The 19074-nt window shown below is 44.6% G+C and overlaps 1 protein-coding gene and 2 long non-coding RNA genes across 5 annotated transcripts in view; 2 read left to right on the forward strand and 1 right to left on the reverse strand.

The window, feature by feature from the left end:
• Nucleotides 1-873: 873 nt before the first annotated feature.
• ksr1a (kinase suppressor of ras 1a) overlaps nt 874-19074 on the forward strand; it is a 39540-nt gene continuing 21339 nt past the window's right edge. For all 3 annotated transcript variants that reach the window (XM_049741610.2, XM_049741611.1, XM_049741612.1), the window contains exons 1-2: nt 874-1386; nt 17926-18066. In XM_049741610.2, coding sequence (XP_049597567.1) covers nt 1171-1386; nt 17926-18066 — 357 coding nt within the window. In that variant the 5' untranslated portion in view covers nt 874-1170. The remainder of the gene's footprint in view (nt 1387-17925; nt 18067-19074) is intronic.
• Nucleotides 1757-18899, reverse strand: LOC137840949 (uncharacterized). The gene is made up of 2 exons (XR_011088158.1): nt 18754-18899; nt 1757-5473 (listed from the first exon to the last, which is right to left on the reverse strand). It is a non-coding gene; the product is annotated as an uncharacterized lncRNA (long non-coding RNA).
• On the forward strand, nt 11223-15844 carry LOC125981724 (uncharacterized). Its single transcript, XR_011088157.1, has 2 exons — nt 11223-13395; nt 13430-15844. It is a non-coding gene; the product is annotated as an uncharacterized lncRNA (long non-coding RNA).

The following is a 19074-nucleotide window of genomic DNA, read 5'->3' on the forward strand; positions in this document are numbered from 1 at the left end:
CTGATAATTCTTTCGAAAATGGCACCCTCTTTTCTCAACATGAGGACTATCCGGCTTCAGCTTGAATTTGCAGTAAAATGGAAATTTATCACATTTGTTAACATTTGCTTGTGAACATTTCTGTGTGGAAACCAGTAGGAGGAAGGAGTGATCATGCAGAGCACCACCTGTCGAGACTTCTGCAAAATTCCATTCTGTGCAAAAATGTCTTTGTTCATGTTCCCAATATACATTTGTAGTTGAATATTTTTGTTTTTTTAAACAGCCAAGCTATCCTGACGACTACTGTGATGTCATGCGACTCTCCTGCACACTGTTGAATAATGGCATCCACTCTTTTGGGACAGCCGTGGCAGAAGGGCTAAAAATAAAATCTATGACTGAAAGACATTAGGCTCGATTCCCTCCATTCGGCACAGGCTATAGCAGCTGAGGTGCCCTTGAGCCAGACATGTAAGTGGTTCCCAAAGCACAAAAAGGCTGTCCCTGCACCAATGTGTCAAAATCTAATGCTGTATGCTGGCTGTGTTGGCTACTGGGAAACGCTAACTGCAGAGAGATTTTGTGCGCGTGTGATTCAGTGATGCAGTATGTGACAGACGGTCTGGCTCATTTTTGTACACACAATGTTTTATAGGGTTCTTTTACACAAAACTTTATTTATTGCTCACCCATTTACATTATAGAGATGTCGTCTCAATCTAATATAAAGTTGACCTTTTTTTTTTGCACATTTACAATGTCTTCTGGATGTTCCCCGCTCAACTGGTAATTTAAACGGCTAACAGCTGTCGTACAAAGCAGTTCCCTTTTCTGTCATGCAAGCGGACTGGGCACACCCTGTAGACTACATTACCCAGAGTGCACCGCGCGCCCCATGATGTTCCTAACAGCTGACAGACGGTGAAAGCCACTAGCAGAGCTGTCTGTTGTGTGGAGAGAAGACTTGCTAAACAACGGTCTTAAACCCCACGTCGAGAGACTTTTCAACCACCTCCATTCATCGACCATATTTACTGGATTAAAAGAGAAGAAGATCCCTTCGATCAGCTTCCAGTTCGGAATTTGGGGGACATTCGCTCGGTCAGGTGCTGGGGCTGCTGCATATGTCGGATTTGATCCATTGACGCTTCGACTCCAGCCCTCCCAGCCGAGCCCAAATGCCGAGGAATGGATAGTGTGTCTACTATCGGTGGGAACATGGTCGAGAGTGGCGAGAAGCCGGAGAGGGACGGTGGCGGAGGGGGCGACGCAGCCATGGCCGCGCTCCACCAGTGTGAACTGATCCAGAACATGATAGATATCTCCATCTCCAGCTTACAGGGGCTCAGGACCAAATGCGCCGCGTCCAACGACCTCACGCAGCAAGAAATCCGCACACTGGAGGTAAATTGGATGTTGTGTGACAAAAGGCCGTCCCAGCCGTCGCGAGTCTTGGCAAACTGCGGAGTCATGAAGCCGCTTCGATCGCATTGGCTTTTTGGCTTACAGGCACCCCCCACCCCAAATGACGATGATTGATTTATTTGTGTTTTGCTTCAGCACCTCAATGATGCTTAAATGCTCCTGAGTGAGCTCTCTGCTTTTTCATCTAAGGAGGTCCAGTTGCTTAGTTCATAGCACAATTCATCTCGGCTTAATATTGAATAATCTGCTTTTATTTATAGAACTGCATGCGCCGCACATGCTGTGCTTGTGTTGTAGCCTAGACTCCGAGAGGCCCGCACGAAAAACAAACTAACAAAGAAAAAAAACGCAAACATGTTTGTTTTTATTTGATGCTCAGCCCAGGATATCATACATCAATATGCAGCGTTGCGAGGACCTCTGCACACTATGCTCTCCTGTGTCACGGATGCACGCCTTTTTTAAAGTAACACAACGTTTGCCCATCTAACTCAGCAGTCTCAGTCGTTCTAGTCAAGTGCAATTTACGTTTCATATTAACTGCCAAAACCATGCAACAGAATTAGTTTTTCCCCTCATGTACCAGATTAAGTTATTCAACTACAGTAGAGACAGGACTGGGTTTCTATGATGCATATGGTGTTTACTATACATTGGTAGCCATACATCCATTCTCTATAAAGCTGGCCCCTATTTGGTTTGTGGTTGAGCTCGCAAGCTAGTACACCTTGAAAAAGTTCCAGGACTGGCGTCACAAAAAATACAGAATCCAACAGTTCCTTGACAGCATAGGCCACCATTTGAGGACTGTTTGACAGCAACATGCATGTTTAAACCCCATGTCTAAGCTGGCATGCACAGTTGTGTCCATGAACCAGACCCCCGCCCAAATAAAAAAAAATCTAATCTCCAGTTCCTGTTGATGTTCTGCTAAAAGTCTCCATACTTGCATGCAGGCCAGGCATGTGTGTCACCCTGGAAGCGGATATGATATGGCTGAGTACTTCCTGAGCAACGCCGCCTTCCACAGCGATTTGTTGTGAAACTCTCACCAAACAATAGGGTGGTCGTGCTTCTGGGATTGTTTTTGAACGCCTTGCGAGCTCACAGTGGGGACCTTGTCAAGGACTATTTTTGTTTTGATCCAAGCAGAACGCTCATTTGTGTCTTCAAGTGCCTGGGTGCGAGCAGGGCGCTGCTGTCGGCGCTCAAACTTCCTTTGTCTTTAGTGGTGGCACTGTTTTCCATCCATCCATTTTCTGAACCGCTTAGTCCCCACGGGGGTCGCGGGCGTGCTGGAGCCTATCCCAGCCGTCATCGGGCAGTAGGCGGGGGACACCCTGAACTGGTTGCCAGCCAATCGCAGGGCACACAGAGACAGACAACCAATCGCACTCACACTCACACCTAGGGACAATTTGGAGTCTTCAATCGGCCTACCAAGCATGTTTTTGGAATGTGGGAGGAAACCGGAGTGCCCGGAGAAAACCCACGCGAGCCCGGGGAGAACATGCAAACTCCACACAGGGAGGGCCGGAGGTGGAATCGAACCCGCACCCTCCTAACTGTGAGGCGGACGTGCTACCCAGTGCGCCACCGAGCCGCCGGGTGGCACTGTTTTGACCTCTCTTATTTACCACTTTTATTTCTCGTTTGAGAACTGTGTGTGATTTCACATTCTTAATGCCTGGCATTTTTTTGGAGCATCGCCTCCAGATGTCTTTTTCCACATGCTCCTCTAGATCATGAAATGTTTAATGGCTGTAGCTTCTCTAGCAGAATAGTCTTAACTTCTTAAGACTGCTAAATTCATTCATTATTGATGCCAGCATCTGCAAATGATCTTCAAGCGAAAGGTCTGTGATTATTTTGTGGTAGTTTTGGGTTTGTGATTCATCTTATCAACATTTCTGTTTACTAAGTCCCGCTTTGGTTAAAATTCAGCTCACAAGATTGACATTTGCTTGACACTCCCACACACCGACGAAATGGATGAGCAGTCCCTGCTAAATGTTGCAGCTGTCCATTTATTTATTTATTTATTTATTTATTTATTTATTTATTTATAAAAACACATTCCTAATTAATTCAGTGCCTTTTGCTTTTAATCACTGTTTCAGTACATGAAGAAGACCTGCCATGAAAATAATAGACTATAAAAAAGAGATTGTTTTGCCTCAATCGAGAGATTTGGAGGTGCTTTGAGTTTGAATGCCACACCGTGAGATAAAAGTAGTTCTCGCACAGGTGGCGCCACGCGGCTTGGCTTCAATATTGCTCTAGAGTGTAATCAAGAGTGACTCCAATTCACTTTACTTGCTCATTGAGACGGCTTTATTATTCCACTTGAACTGTGTGTTGTGCTGCCTTGCCAGTGAAGGGGGATAATGATACCGGCCTCTCCGCATGGAGTGCTAACCGCTACTTCACTTTAGGCGTGTTAATCCCACTCAGTCTGGCCTCTGTCTGCCTCTCGTGCTGCCTACGTTGGACTTGCACAGTGGCTTTTCATAGATTTCTGATTTTAGCTCCATCACATCCACTTTGCTCTGCTTCTGGAATCTCTGTTGTTTTTTAATGCTAGTCAAAATGTCTGCTGCTCGTGAGCATGCAGCAAGGACTCGGAGTTGTGCTCATGATCTGCATTGCACTGAAATATTATTTTCACAAAAGGAATTAACTAGCTTCTATTTGAACGATGGTGTTGTGCGGCGACGAGCATCAAGCAGCATGGCGTCACTGTGTTTTGTCTCCGCTCTGTGCGGGGAGAGAGCCTTTGCTGTGTGCATGTAGCGTGAGCTGTTTTGGCTGCATCTATATTTAGACATTTTCTCTTCCTACGCATTTTCAGGCTAGGTTGTTAAATAAGAAAATCAAATGACGCGCAAAGAGGCTGGGAGAGTAGGGAGGAAAGGGGAGGGGAGAATCAAAGCCAATCGGCAGTGCTGCTGCCATGACATGACAACTGCTCTCTGTGCGCGTGTGTGTGCAGAAAACAAACAATAGAGAACGCAGTTCACATGTTAACACTGAGGAAGCTCGACGTTAGCGATTGCAGCAACACTGACCCTGTCTGTATTTCCGTTTTGACCCGCACTGTGTGATGTCATGTGAACCCTGTGAAAAAGTGGAAATGGGTTGTGGAACCGTATAGGCAGGCCTTGATCTATTCTTAAACCCACCCAGGATTAGTTGCTTGTAATTTTGTGCCGGGAAGGAGGGTGGGGGTCTTATTTCTTTGCTCCCCTATATTTTCTCTGGTGAAAGGCCACTTATCTGCAAATGTATGAAATATTATTCCTGTATGGTCACATTATGTGACTGCTGATATGGTTGTTCAAATATGCATGTGTAAACTGGACCCCACCCCTCCCATCCGTATCCAAGTTTAGGAGGTCAGCGACCGCAGGAGATAACAATGATGGAGGGGGAGGGGCTTCTCACAGGCCATTGTCCAAGACTATCAAGCACCCCTTAAAGGTTAAATGACCGCGTTTTTCCTGTCTTAGCCTCAGTGCCTGGACTATTTTTTTTCATCTCCTGAAACCGTGCATCACGAGTTGCTTCGAAAATGTGCCGTCTGTCCTTGAAAGGAATCCAATATTAGGATTACTGGAAAGTGTGCTCCCTTGAAGACTGATACATTGTCATCAGTAAAAATAAAGTGGAGTCACTCACATGATAGCAGGAGCAATCCCTTTAAAAAACATCCAAATCGTGAAAGTTTTTAACCGGTTTGCCCCAAAATCACAGTTTGGTGCAAACCTCAGGTCGCTCGGTTTTCCATCGGGGCCGCAGTCCCCTTGGCAGCGAGCGCCAGGAACAATTGGAGCAGTGGCTGGTTCTGCCGGGCCTCCTCTGCTGTCTCAGTCGGGACTCTCTCTCTCTTTGCCCTCCGCTCCTGTCCTGGCTGACACGGTGGCTGTCACTCATCCCCTCACAGCATTAGGCCGTTGCCATGGTGCCGTTGAGCTCGGCTGACAGGTGGGCTCTGACGCCATTTGTCTCCCCGCCACCGCCCGCCTCCTCCAGGTCCTCGCATCAATAGCTGCTTTCGTTACTCTGTCTGCACCAAAAATAATATGAAAGAGCCCCGTTGTTATCGTGATTTGTTGACATGCTTGTGCGCCCAACCTAAATGCCATCTCACTGATATTAATGAGGGATTAGGGGACTTCTCACTTGTGTTATTTAGCAAGATAACAGATGAGTCAAATGCTCCGTATGATGCCCACCCTGTTTTGTTGCTGTGCAGAGCCGCATGATGACATTTGTATGTGGGGTTGCATTTTGTCTGCGCTCAGTGTTTCACATGCATGGGAAAATCCCACTGAAATGTTGCTGACGACTCAGAAGAGAGGTTGCTAGGGTAACCTGACGTCACGGGGCCGCAATAGAGTACAGGGAGGCGAAACGGAGCTAGCTCGTTAGCCACGTTTGGTGAGGTGTGATTTGCCCCAGTATGCCATCAGGAGAAAATGATATATCATTACTAGACTTTCTTTGCTTGTGTCATAAAAATATGTTGTGACATACTATGAGAAAATTTGGATATAAGTAATACAAGATAGAAAAGCTGCCTTTCTCTTTTACCCAACTAAGGAGCTATTTTAACTTTAGGCATGCAGCTATGCTAATGTAGATGTAAAAAAAGAAAATGTAGAATACTGTCAAACGCACCTCTCGGATTACAGGTGCCCCAGGCTTCCCAGTAACGGGTTTATTTTAGCCGGGTTCGGAGATTCGTCCGTAATCTAACCACCCGAGTTAAATTAACTCCTCCGGAATCAATCTAATTTCTGTACGACGCCAATCCCTCTCAAGTCACCCGAAGCGCGTGCCGAGTAACTCAATTCGAGGCAGGACTTCGAAGTGACCGCATCGTATTGATGGCTCCCCGCTAATGTTTGAAGTTCTTATTCGTTACGGATATTTTTTAGATGTCTTTGTTAAGACCTCAGGGATTCGTTTGTATAGCGCACCCAAGCACTAGTTTCGCCGAAGTAAATGTTAATATGGGTCCGTTCCACTTGGTCGCTCATGCAGCGAGCCGACCAACTTTTTTATTCGAAAGAGAATCGAATTAATAAAAGCGTGACAATAATAGCATTTAAGAAGAGAATTAATGCACCCTATATGATTAATTCTAACTTCGTATACGTAGATCTAGCACTTGACCGTCGGAGTTCTTCACCCCACTTAATTGCTTCGAAGAGAATAGCGACTTTCTTACCAAATAAAAATGTCGTGCTGTCTTTAGATTTGCCCAATAATTAATTTGGAAGGCAAGTCTATTTTTTGATCGTGTCCTATTTAACTTTTGACGCGGCCCGACAAAAGGGGAACTGGGCCGCGCCCGACGGACAATCGAAATGTTTTTATCCTCCACCAACTTCCCTGATTTATTTTAATCATCGTCGGTATGTTATTTAAAGGAAGTAAATTCTCAACCGAATTCACTTTCAACGAACTCAACTCTTCCGTTAAATATTTACGAAAGTTATTTAATTCTCTAACTTGCTCAGAGTTACTTTTTACACGGCCCGTCAAAAAAGGGGAACTGAGCCGCGCCCGACGGACAATTGAAATATTTTTATTCTCCTCCAACTCCACTGATTTATTTCAGCCGTCGTCGTTAATTTATTTAGAAGAAGTAAATTTCCAACAATTCACTTCTAACGAAATCCACTCCTCCTTTAAATATTTACGAAAGTTATTTAATTCTCTAACTGGCTCAGAGTTACTTTTTACACGGCCCGTCAAAAAAGGGGAACTGAGCCGCGCCCGACGAAAAGGGGAAGCGGGCCTGAGCCTTTCAAATAGTCAAACAACTTTTCGTTCTACACAAAACCAATAATCTGATTTAAACACTTCCTTTAATTTTATTCAGACGAAACAACTTTCGAACAGATCGAAATTCACTCGTGGCTCAAATAACTACGGAAGTTATTTAAGTCTCTAACTTGTTCGGAGTTCCTTTTTACGCGGCCCGTCAAAAAGGGGAAGCGGGCCTGAGCCTTCGGTTGCATATTTAGTACAAATCCGCGCACAACGAAGTAAGTAATATACAAAACACATTTATTAAAGAAACATGAAATAGAATTACAAATCTCAATTACTCCAGAAACTGAACAATTTCACTCACTGATACCCGTGTTAATAAAATCATTCAATCCCAGAACAATTCGATTGCAAAACACAGTTCATAAAAAAGGGAAGAGGTAAATACCAGTTGCGTGCTATTTTTGGTGGAAGCAAAGTCGAGTGATCAGTTCGATCTTGCTTCTAAAATCCAAATTAGAGAAACAGGCTGGCCACGAGGAAGCCGGCGGCCCGATGACTATTCCCCCCTCACGCTAAAATACATAAAAAATATAAATCCCTCTCACCTATTTCTCTATAAAGTTGTCCAGTCCAATTTTTGGGAGTAAATCCAAGTTAATTTCAGTCCAGCGATCCTGCGTCTCACACAAAGATCTTCGGGACTTTGGAAAAAATCTTGAAACTCCTCCGGGCCTCTTCACGTATAAGCGCTCTTTTGGGGAAAAAAGCCCTGAGGCTACTCCAGCAGGACCTTTTATAGACCTCTCCGTCTCCCCCCCTCCCCTTTCTTTTCTCCTGTACTTTCCCTATAGGGTAAGACTGCCCAATTCTCCCACGCGTATAGAAGGGACTGTCCAGAAATCCCACGCCTATGGAGGGACTGGCCTTTAGCAGCTGTTTCCGCCCTGACCACGCAGTACTTTCCACCAAATGCACAGCTAGTGGCAAAACCTTTCACTTCCCCTTTTCACCTTTGACCTACTTTCTGTTACATGACTTGTTTTCACCTTTGACCTACTTTCTGTTACATGACTTGTTTTCACCTTTGACCTACTTTCTGTTACATGACTTGTTTTCACCTTTGACCTACTTTCTGTTACATGAATTGATCGAATTGACAAATAATATTGCTTTAAAGCGGTTACAGAGTACATTTTTAGCCAAGCAAAAAAATCAAAAAATTAAAATCACATAATAAACATTTCATTTGTGCTTCTCCAAACAATCTATGTCACGCCACTATTTTCAGTGACGGGTCCCTTGATCGAATTGACAAATAATATTGCTTAAAGCGGTTACAGAGTACATTTTTAGCCAAGCAAAAAAGTCAAAAATAAAAAACACATAATAAAAATTTCATTTGTGCCTCCATGCGTGACTTACACTCTGACACCGTGTTCCTCTTTTCTATTTTAACTGGTCTAGCTTATCCTGGCCTCTCTTTTGGTCTCATGTTTTGGTCTGGCGCCATCTTTTGGACAAATTTGGAAATATCAGCTCTGTCAATTTATCCCTGTGAACAATCCATATTCTACCATTTGGACCATCTCTATCTCCATGTTACATGACACCCCCTCCTTGGATTGAAAAACAGGTATAAATTTTCTCTGCTCACTCCCTCCCCCGTTACGAGCTAGGCAGTCATGTCGTCGTCTCCGTCTGAGATACTCACGACCTCAGCGGTTGTTGAAGTAGGGCAGGCCGCCGCCATATCACCTTGTCTGGCGATCTCTGCGAGGGCGTTGATCAGGCGCGACAACCGACTAGCAGCGTTGTCGTCGTCAGCGTGGTTCTCCACGGCGAGGGCTCTCAGCTCCGGTGTTGAACGCCCCGTGGCCACACTCTCGACATCTGCCTCCTCATTTTCAGCCTCGCTCCCGCGTCCTCCGTCTCGAGCCTCATCGTCGTCCTCAGACTCAGAAGGAGCTGCATCCACATCCAGCGGGCTTATCAGATGCAGACGGACCTCGTTCCTCGGGCCTGGTGTCTACCGCGTCATTCGACATGTTGTTCTCTTGGCTACCGGCTTGTTTCCTGGTTTCGGAGGCTTTGCGCTTCATTTCTGCCAGCACTGGACATGTCTTAAGGGTGCGGTGACGCTCCGGACCCCATCTGGTGTTTCCTTTTCCATCACATCCAGGCGTGGGACACACCTCGAGGCTCCCCACATACACCGGGCAAGCTCTAAATGAGCGGTGGTGTGTTGCCCCTGGTCGGGCGCTACCGCTCCCGTCGCAGCCAGGAGTAGGGCAATTTGCCGGATACAACTTCGTCCAATCAAAAGGGGTCCAGTCTTGTAGAATCCTCCTGGGTTGGTCACTTACGCCACCGCCCTCCGCTTTTGGACATGATAAGTTTCCCTCCTGGACTTTTGCTTCTGGCAGGAGTGAAGTGGGTTGACTTTCCACTCGGACTTCTGGTTCTGGCGGGAGAGAAGTTGTTTGAATTTCCACTTGGGCTCCTGCTTCTGGCGGGAGAGAAGTGGTTGAATTTTCCTCCGTCACCACCGATTGGAACATGCTTCCTCCAGCTGGACATCCCTGTGCCAACTCCTGGCTGGGACCTTTATCCCATTCTCTCGCTTCCGACCGGTCAAGGTCATCTGTCTCCTTGGCCTTTTCTTGAGGTTCTATCTCCGCTACTGTGCCGTGCTCCTTTCTCGTTTGTATTTGTTCCCTAAGAATATCCCGTATCTGGGACCCGGTGTTTCTTATGGCTACAAATTGGCTAAGCCTTTTGGCCTCCAATTTGATTCCCAGTGAATATATTCCTTCGTAAGGAATGATGGCCATTTTCACTGTAATCCCTACCAGTGCTGCTTCACCCTCATTCACTATAAGGACTGATCCGACTTTATTCCCAGGGGCAAAACAGTATATTCCCTTTTTGGTCACATACTGAAAGTCTTTGTTACTTGTGTCCAAAACACTTCGATAGCAGTACATGTTGCTCACGGTCGGGCTTGTTTCCGCAGGGGCTGCCTCCACTTTGACCAATGGTGCGTCCTTGCACGCCAACAACTGGGCTATAGACCGAGCCCAGGTCATGGGCCTCCAAGGTCCCTCAAGCAGGTCCCCAAGGACTGCAAACAAGGCTATTTCGTCGGCCTTTTCTGTATAACTGTCGGGGGCAGGCCGGCCGACTGGCCTTGGCCAAGGCCAACAATGGCCCAAGGCCAGATAAAGGTTCTTCATGGCCTGATTATTATCATATGCCGGCCAAGACGCTCCTCCCAACACTGGATAGAGGGTCGCCAGGGGGGTCATTGCCCTGGTGATTTGCCATCCCTCTGCTTCTCCGACTTTCAATAATTTTCCTCTTGCCATGCGATCTAAACACATGAGGCAATATTTCAGCTCATCGCCGTCCCAAACACACGTGCACGAGCTAATTTGTCGAGCCCGTACATCCGTAGTTGGTCCGATCTCCCACTGTAAAAAGAACACTATTCGTGCCAAGATGGTAATTCGACACTGGTGGCATACCATGGCATCTAATACTTTGACTGGAAGCTTGTCCTCATTTCTCTGGGCAAATTCCAGCTCTCTTACTTCGGTGGTCAGTACAGGTGGCATCATGAAGCCTACTCCCGACCACATAGTAGGCAACAGGTTGGGTGTCAAACAAATGACACAAGCTTCGTTGACCCATGTCCAGTGAAAATGTTCTGGTCCACCGGGTGTGCAACCCCGCTTGGCCAATCTCACCAGATTTAGGGCCCTTCCGGTCTGGATCCCATTTGGTGTTCTTCTTACGATGACCGCACCTTTGTGTGCGGCCATGCGCACGAAGGCTGGGATTGTTCCGTGGTCCGTTGCCATATGTTATTTAAATTACTTCTTGGCTTGACTCGGGTTAGCCGATAACGGCTTCAGCTGTTCAACTCCTTGGATACCTTTCTTCTTTAGTCGTACTGTGTTTCTATCCAAAACTTCACTAACTATGTCCGAGCAGTCGTACTTGGCCTTCACTGCAGTGTTGCTGTTCAGGTCCCTCGACTTGATCCACACCTTCTGTCCAACGCTGATCCGACACTTCTCTTTATTCTGGGACAGCCGTCTTGGGTTCTGCCCACTTCTTGTGACACAAAAAGTCGTTGGTTCAGTTATTCGGACGGGGAGGGCCGGCTGCTTCTGCTCCTCCCGTTTAGGTCTGCAACCAAATCAAGCAATTTAGTACTCCACTCTTTTGGGATTCCTAGCCACATGCACCCATCTTCTAGTGTCTTGATCACACTGTTTGCATTGGCTTTCCTCACTGCTTTCAGCCCGACGTGTCCTGACATCGAGTCAACCAGCACAACAAGGTATTTCTCACCCTTTGCGCCACTTATTCCCATGGGGCCAGCTACGTCCATACAAACCGAGCCCCACGGCACAGTACTCCTAATCTTCAATCCATCCGTGCGTCGTCCTCTTCGCCCTGCGTTGTTTTTGTTGCACGGATTACAATCCCGCAGGACCGCACGAATCGTCCGGTCAGGGACCCAGAGTTCCAGCATCTCTAACTTTTTTTCGCGTAGGCAGTGGACCCGCGTGGCCTAGTGCTTCATGCACTGCCGACACGACTTGCCTCACGCTCTCATCTGGGACCACTTTTCCGCGAGGGGTCTTGTCCCATTTTTCTGCTCCTACAACTTTTATTCTTCTTTTCTGGACGTATCAATCAACTTCGTTATTACCTCTCCAATAAGCTCCTTCTTCCACATGAGATTTCTGGTGAACCACATCCAAACTCAAATTTAGCCGTAACTCGGCTATCTTTCTCCACACTTCATAGTGGGCCACTAGTTTTCCTTTCGCGCCCTCGAAGCCATTCTCTTCCCAAATGGCTAGATCGAATTTGAGAGCTTGCTCACAATAATGACTATCAGTTATAAGTCTTACGCGTCCAGCGTGATTTTTTTTTTTTTTTCTAACAGTCCTTCCAACACTGCCGTGGCCTCTCCTGTTTGCGCGCTGCCGGGTGTCTTTCCTTTGCGGCGGCAACGCTCCACTCCATTTTGCTTCAGAACAAAACCCCAGTGGGCATTCTGCTCTCCTTCCTTTTTTGACCCATCGGTGTAAAGAGTCCATTCATAGGGCTTCTCTTCATCCGCGTTGAGAGGCATCCTGCCTCTATCGACGGGTTTGATCCCACTATGTACTCAGTCCATTTCTGAGGCCACTTCTCTAAGCCTCCTCCATACAATATTACACATGCTGGTTCTTCATGTCGTCTTGGAAAGTCTGGATTAGACCCCTCCTTTCCGGTTCCTTTCATAGGATTTCCAGGTTCGGGATCCAATCTCCTTCCACCGCTAGCCATCCTTTCAATGAGTAGCAGTTTCTCTAGTTGTAGGGTCGAGCTGTCTCCTTTCGAAGCCTTTCCGTGCGCATTCGGAACAGGGTCGATTCAGCTCTTAGTTACTCAGCGGCGCCCTTTGCGTCGCCTCTACTCAGAACACCAATATGAGAACTTTTGCCTCGCTTATTGATGCTCTCAACGGTGGGATGCACTTCTTTTTCTTTTTCCTTCTTCCCCACCAGGTTTTCTACTGACAGGAAATTCTAACAAGGGTACATTCAATTGCAAATTCTAATTCAAACGTTATTGTAGCGAACAGGAAATGACGACTAATCATCAGCCCGAAGCCACTCAGCCTTTCAATTCTTGGGAACCTGTAAGTCACAGAAGGTCTCCAACAGTTAAGAATCATGTACCATACAAGCCTTAAAAGAATTATCTTGGCTGTTTTTCTTCTGCCTGGAGAGTAAGTATAGTTACTACTCCTGGTCAGCCTTTACTGTAGTCTTCAACAGCAGGAAAAAAGAAAAAAGAAAAAAAAGGCGGAAAAAAGAAAAATCCTTTTGTGAGTTCAGCGGACAAAAATCTGTAATCCTCTGATGCGTCCGGGAACAAAAATCCTTGTAATCCACACAGGTGTCCAAAAACAAAAAAATTTGTAATCGACACAAGTGTCCGGGAAAATGTTGTAATCCACACAGGTGTCCAAAAACAAAAAAATTTGTAATCGACACAAGTGTCCGGGAACAAAAATGTTGTAATCCACACAGGTGTCCAAAAACAAAAAAAATTTGTAATCGACACAAGTGTCCGGGAACAAAAATGTTGTAATCCACACAGGTGTCCAAAAAAAAAAAAAAAAATTTGTAATCGACACAAGTGTCCGGGAACAAAAATGTTGTAATCCACACAGGTGTCCGGGAACAAAAATGTTGTAATCCACACAGGTGTCCAAAAACAAAAAAATTTGTAATCGACACAAGTGTCCGGGAACAAAAATGTTGTAATCCACACAGGTGTCCAAAAACAAAAAAAATTTGTAATCGACACAAGTGTCCGGGAACAAAAATGTTGTAATCCACACAGGTGTCCAAAAACAAAAAAATTTGTAATCGACACAAGTGTTCGGGAACAAAAATGTTGTAATCCACACAGGTGTCCAAAAACAAAAAAATTTGTAATCGACACAAGTGTCCGGGAACAAAAAAATTTGTGGTCGACACAAGTGTCCAGGAACAAAAAAAAAAAATTTTGTAAGGGAGAATTGAATGAGAAAGAAAAAGGAAAAGGAAGAGGGGAGACAAGTCTTCTCTTTTTATCTTTCAAAATAAAAAGGCCTCTCTTCTAACGGTCTCCTAATTGGTTGCCTTCTCTTTGGCCTTGGCTTTGGCATGAAATCTAAAACATTTGCAGGCTCCTCATCGACTGGTTCATCTTCTGTATTTATACCCAATATCCGTGCCCATGTACCGGCCCCTCTTTCTCTTGCAAGTTCTGCCGCATACTCTGCGTACACTACAAACATTACTTTCAGCACCCCATACAAGTACAAGCTGTGAAGGATCTCCTCCTTACTCATGCTTAAAGTAATGTGCTGAGGGGTCACGGTCACCGTTTACTATGACACAATACAGTTCTAATCCTCCCGTGCTATCAAGGTTCTTTTCTAGGAAACTCTATTCCTTAAAGAGACTGTACTTATGTCACTCAAGGCCGTTCTGACATTTATTTGTATCAGTGAGCGGAATTAAGACAGTTTCTGGGAAGAAAAAACTGAAAAACTCCACACAGGTTCGTTTTGGAGCTGTGATCAAACAAAAAAATAAATGTTCTTCTATTGTCTTATCTTTATTTTTTTTCCTAAACTTTTAATCACAACCCCCCTCCTACTCGTTGGGCGCCAAAATGTCAAACGCACCTCTCGGATTACAGGTGCCCCAGGCTTCCCAGTAACGGGTTTATTTTAGCCGGGTTCGGAGATTCGTCCGTAATCTAACCACCCGAGTTAAATTAACTCCTCCGGAATCAATCTAATTTCTGTACGACGCCAATCCCTCTCAAGTCACCCGAAGCGCGTGCCGAGTAACTCAATTCGAGGCAGGACTTCGAAGTGACCGCATCGTATTGATGGCTCCCCGCTAATGTTTGAAGTTCTTATTCGTTACGGATATTTTTTAGATGTCTTTGTTAAGACCTCAGGGATTCGTTTGTATAGCGCACCCAAGCACTAGTTTCGCCGAAGTAAATGTTAATATGGGTCCGTTCCACTTGGTCGCTCATGCAGCGAGCCGACCAACTTTTTTATTCGAAAGAGAATCGAATTAATAAAAGCGTGACAATAATAGCATTTAAGAAGAGAATTAATGCACCCTATATGATTAATTCTAACTTCGTATACGTAGATCTAGCACTTGACCGTCGGAGTTCTTCACCCCACTTAATTGCTTCGAAGAGAATAGCGACTTTCTTACCAAATAAAAATGTCGTGCTGTCTTTAGATTTGCCCAATAATTAATTTGGAAGGCAAGTCTATTTTTTGATCGTGTCCTATTTAACTTTTGACGCGGCCCGACAAAAGGGGAACTGGGCCGCGCCCGACGGACAATCGAAATGTTTTTATCCTCCACCAACTTCCCTGATTTATTTTAATCATCGTCGGTATGTTATTTAAAGGAAGTAAATTCTCAACCGAATTCACTTTCAACGAACTCAACTCTTCCGTTAAATATTTACGAAAGTTATTTAATTCTCTAACTTGCTCAGAGTTACTTTTTACACGGCCCGTCAAAAAAGGGGAACTGAGCCGCGCCCGACGGACAATTGAAATATTTTTATTCTCCTCCAACTCCACTGATTTATTTCAGCCGTCGTCGTTAATTTATTTAGAAGAAGTAAATTTCCAACAATTCACTTCTAACGAAATCCACTCCTCCTTTAAATATTTACGAAAGTTATTTAATTCTCTAACTGGCTCAGAGTTACTTTTTACACGGCCCGTCAAAAAAGGGGAACTGAGCCGCGCCCGACGAAAAGGGGAAGCGGGCCTGAGCCTTTCAAATAGTCAAACAACTTTTCGTTCTACACAAAACCAATAATCTGATTTAAACACTTCCTTTAATTTTATTCAGACGAAACAACTTTCGAACAGATCGAAATTCACTCGTGGCTCAAATAACTACGGAAGTTATTTAAGTCTCTAACTTGTTCGGAGTTCCTTTTTACGCGGCCCGTCAAAAAGGGGAAGCGGGCCTGAGCCTTCGGTTGCATATTTAGTACAAATCCGCGCACAACGAAGTAAGTAATATACAAAACACATTTATTAAAGAAACATGAAATAGAATTACAAATCTCAATTACTCCAGAAACTGAACAATTTCACTCACTGATACCCGTGTTAATAAAATCATTCAATCCCAGAACAATTCGATTGCAAAACACAGTTCATAAAAAAGGGAAGAGGTAAATACCAGTTGCGTGCTATTTTTGGTGGAAGCAAAGTCGAGTGATCAGTTCGATCTTGCTTCTAAAATCCAAATTAGAGAAACAGGCTGGCCACGAGGAAGCCGGCGGCCCGATGACTATTCCCCCCTCACGCTAAAATACATAAAAAATATAAATCCCTCTCACCTATTTCTCTATAAAGTTGTCCAGTCCAATTTTTGGGAGTAAATCCAAGTTAATTTCAGTCCAGCGATCCTGCGTCTCACACAAAGATCTTCGGGACTTTGGAAAAAATCTTGAAACTCCTCCGGGCCTCTTCACGTATAAGCGCTCTTTTGGGGAAAAAAGCCCTGAGGCTACTCCAGCAGGACCTTTTATAGACCTCTCCGTCTCCCCCCCTCCCCTTTCTTTTCTCCTGTACTTTCCCTATAGGGTAAGACTGCCCAATTCTCCCACGCGTATAGAAGGGACTGTCCAGAAATCCCACGCCTATGGAGGGACTGGCCTTTAGCAGCTGTTTCCGCCCTGACCACGCAGTACTTTCCACCAAATGCACAGCTAGTGGCAAAACCTTTCACTTCCCCTTTTCACCTTTGACCTACTTTCTGTTACATGACTTGTTTTCACCTTTGACCTACTTTCTGTTACATGACTTGTTTTCACCTTTGACCTACTTTCTGTTACATGACTTGTTTTCACCTTTGACCTACTTTCTGTTACATGAATTGATCGAATTGACAAATAATATTGCTTTAAAGCGGTTACAGAGTACATTTTTAGCCAAGCAAAAAAATCAAAAAATTAAAATCACATAATAAACATTTCATTTGTGCTTCTCCAAACAATCTATGTCACGCCACTATTTTCAGTGACGGGTCCCTTGATCGAATTGACAAATAATATTGCTTAAAGCGGTTACAGAGTACATTTTTAGCCAAGCAAAAAAGTCAAAAATAAAAAACACATAATAAAAATTTCATTTGTGCCTCCATGCGTGACTTACACTCTGACACCGTGTTCCTCTTTTCTATTTTAACTGGTCTAGCTTATCCTGGCCTCTCTTTTGGTCTCATGTTTTGGTCTGGCGCCATCTTTTGGACAAATTTGGAAATATCAGCTCTGTCAATTTATCCCTGTGAACAATCCATATTCTACCATTTGGACCATCTCTATCTCCATGTTACATGACAATACAAAAATCAATAAGAAAAACAAACTTAAACATCAGAATCGGCATCAAAAGGATCTTAGGGAGCAATGTCGTTCGTTTATTCAGTGGAATATTGTACTGGCAATAGAATATTGTAATTGTAGAATATGAGCTAATTCCTTCTTGATAGCTGAAACAATAAAATCATTCATGTACTTTGTTTGTAGCCAACTGAAAATGAATACAAATAAACTGTTTGCCAGCAGCAGACACAATCGTTTTTTCACTGTCTGACCTCTCGAGATGCTATTTTTTCGTCTGTCGTCTTTCTTTCTTTTTACATTTCAAGGCCAGCCTTTGCCGGAGCGCCATCTTTGTGCGTTTTTATCTTTGAGAATTGAATGGGCAGACAAAGACAAGCGCTCCCATTCAATGCTCAAGCACTCAAGAGGTGTTTTGCTGGTTTGAGAGGTAGATGGTGTCGCGCGGCTCATCTGAAGGTGCCGCCTGCTGTAATGGACCCATGCAGATAGACTGCACGATAAAGGGACACACAATCCGCCACACAACTCGGCCTGCAAACCAATCCTGCTGTGTTCATTGTGATACATACAATAGTCACTCACAGGAGCACTACCCGTCCTTTCAAGTTGGTTTCAACATAACCTTAATAACCCAGTGTGTTGTGTTTATAGGATGAAATGGATCGTTTGCTATATTTACTTCTTTGATCCAAGTGACTATTAGAAGTACTGTTTCTCCTGATACCTTGCACTTGTTGAACCAGTTGCGTTCTATTCCTATTGCGCCCCCTGCAGGTGAAGCTGGTGAAATACATCTGTAAACAGCTGCAGTGCAAGCTCAAAGTGCCAGAGACCGAGAGGCCCGACGACCTGGACAGCTATCCACGCTTGCGAGACTGGCTCCGCACCATCAACTTACGGCCAGAACTCATCGAGGTAGGCTCTCGTGTTTAATCATGTTACTCCAATCCGCCATGATGGGAAAGCCATGACCTTTAAGAAAAGTAAATGAAAATAAAATGTGGTGGCAAAGTAAGGCCCTGACTCCTCAGCTCTAAATATTTAGCTGATTCAGAATCCTTGGTGGAGAATTTCTGCTTTATTTTAATTCCACCAGCCCCTAACTACTTTTTACAGGACATACTATGTACTTGAAAGAAAATCATCATTCGTTTTCACTTCCTTGACAGTGTCAGTGTCATTCCTCAACATATTATTTCGTTATATTTTGCTGCCATTTTTTTCTTCCTCTCACTTGCCTTCCTTCCTGTGCAGCTGCAAACTGTCAGCTACTCTATGTTTTTCTTGTCCATGTTTGCTTTTGTGTTGTGACCTCACTGTAACATGATCATCGAGGATGTTTCTCCCGCTTGTTATTCTTTAATACATCCCGCTGTACTGTATAATAGTCATTCTGCAGTTTCACCACTTTAACTGTATCACATTTTTTACAGTTAAACCACAGAGAAACAGCTGCCCAACATGAACCTTGTCAATCAAACATTCATACTCGAGAAAACTAAAAGAACTTCACCCAGTGCTATCTCATATACGCCACAGAATTTTATTTTTACATCTTATCTATCAAACAAAAACAATAGAAAAAAAGATATATGTCCTTACAAATGAAGAACAAGGTGGGTGTTGGTCCCTTCCCACTTTCACTCCGAAATCTCCTTTGTCGGTTTGTCCACTTTGCTTTTCTTATAGAGGACACGTAGAGTGGTAGGCCATTGGCCCTGCATTCCGATCATCACTGTTTGCCGCAGGCGCAGCTTTGACCCGACTGATAAGCAATTACGCACTTCCCATGTCCAAAAACAACATCCCAAACTCACTGGGCTTGCTCTTGTTTCCTTCTGATTCATAAATGATCATATCCGGTCACGTCGATCTTCCTTGGCAAAATTAATGTACGTGTTGCCAGTAAAATGTTAACTACAG

This window comes from Syngnathus scovelli, chromosome 15, assembly GCF_024217435.2.
Source record: "Syngnathus scovelli strain Florida chromosome 15, RoL_Ssco_1.2, whole genome shotgun sequence".
In the NCBI taxonomy this organism is placed as follows: Eukaryota; Metazoa; Chordata; class Actinopteri; order Syngnathiformes; family Syngnathidae; genus Syngnathus; species Syngnathus scovelli.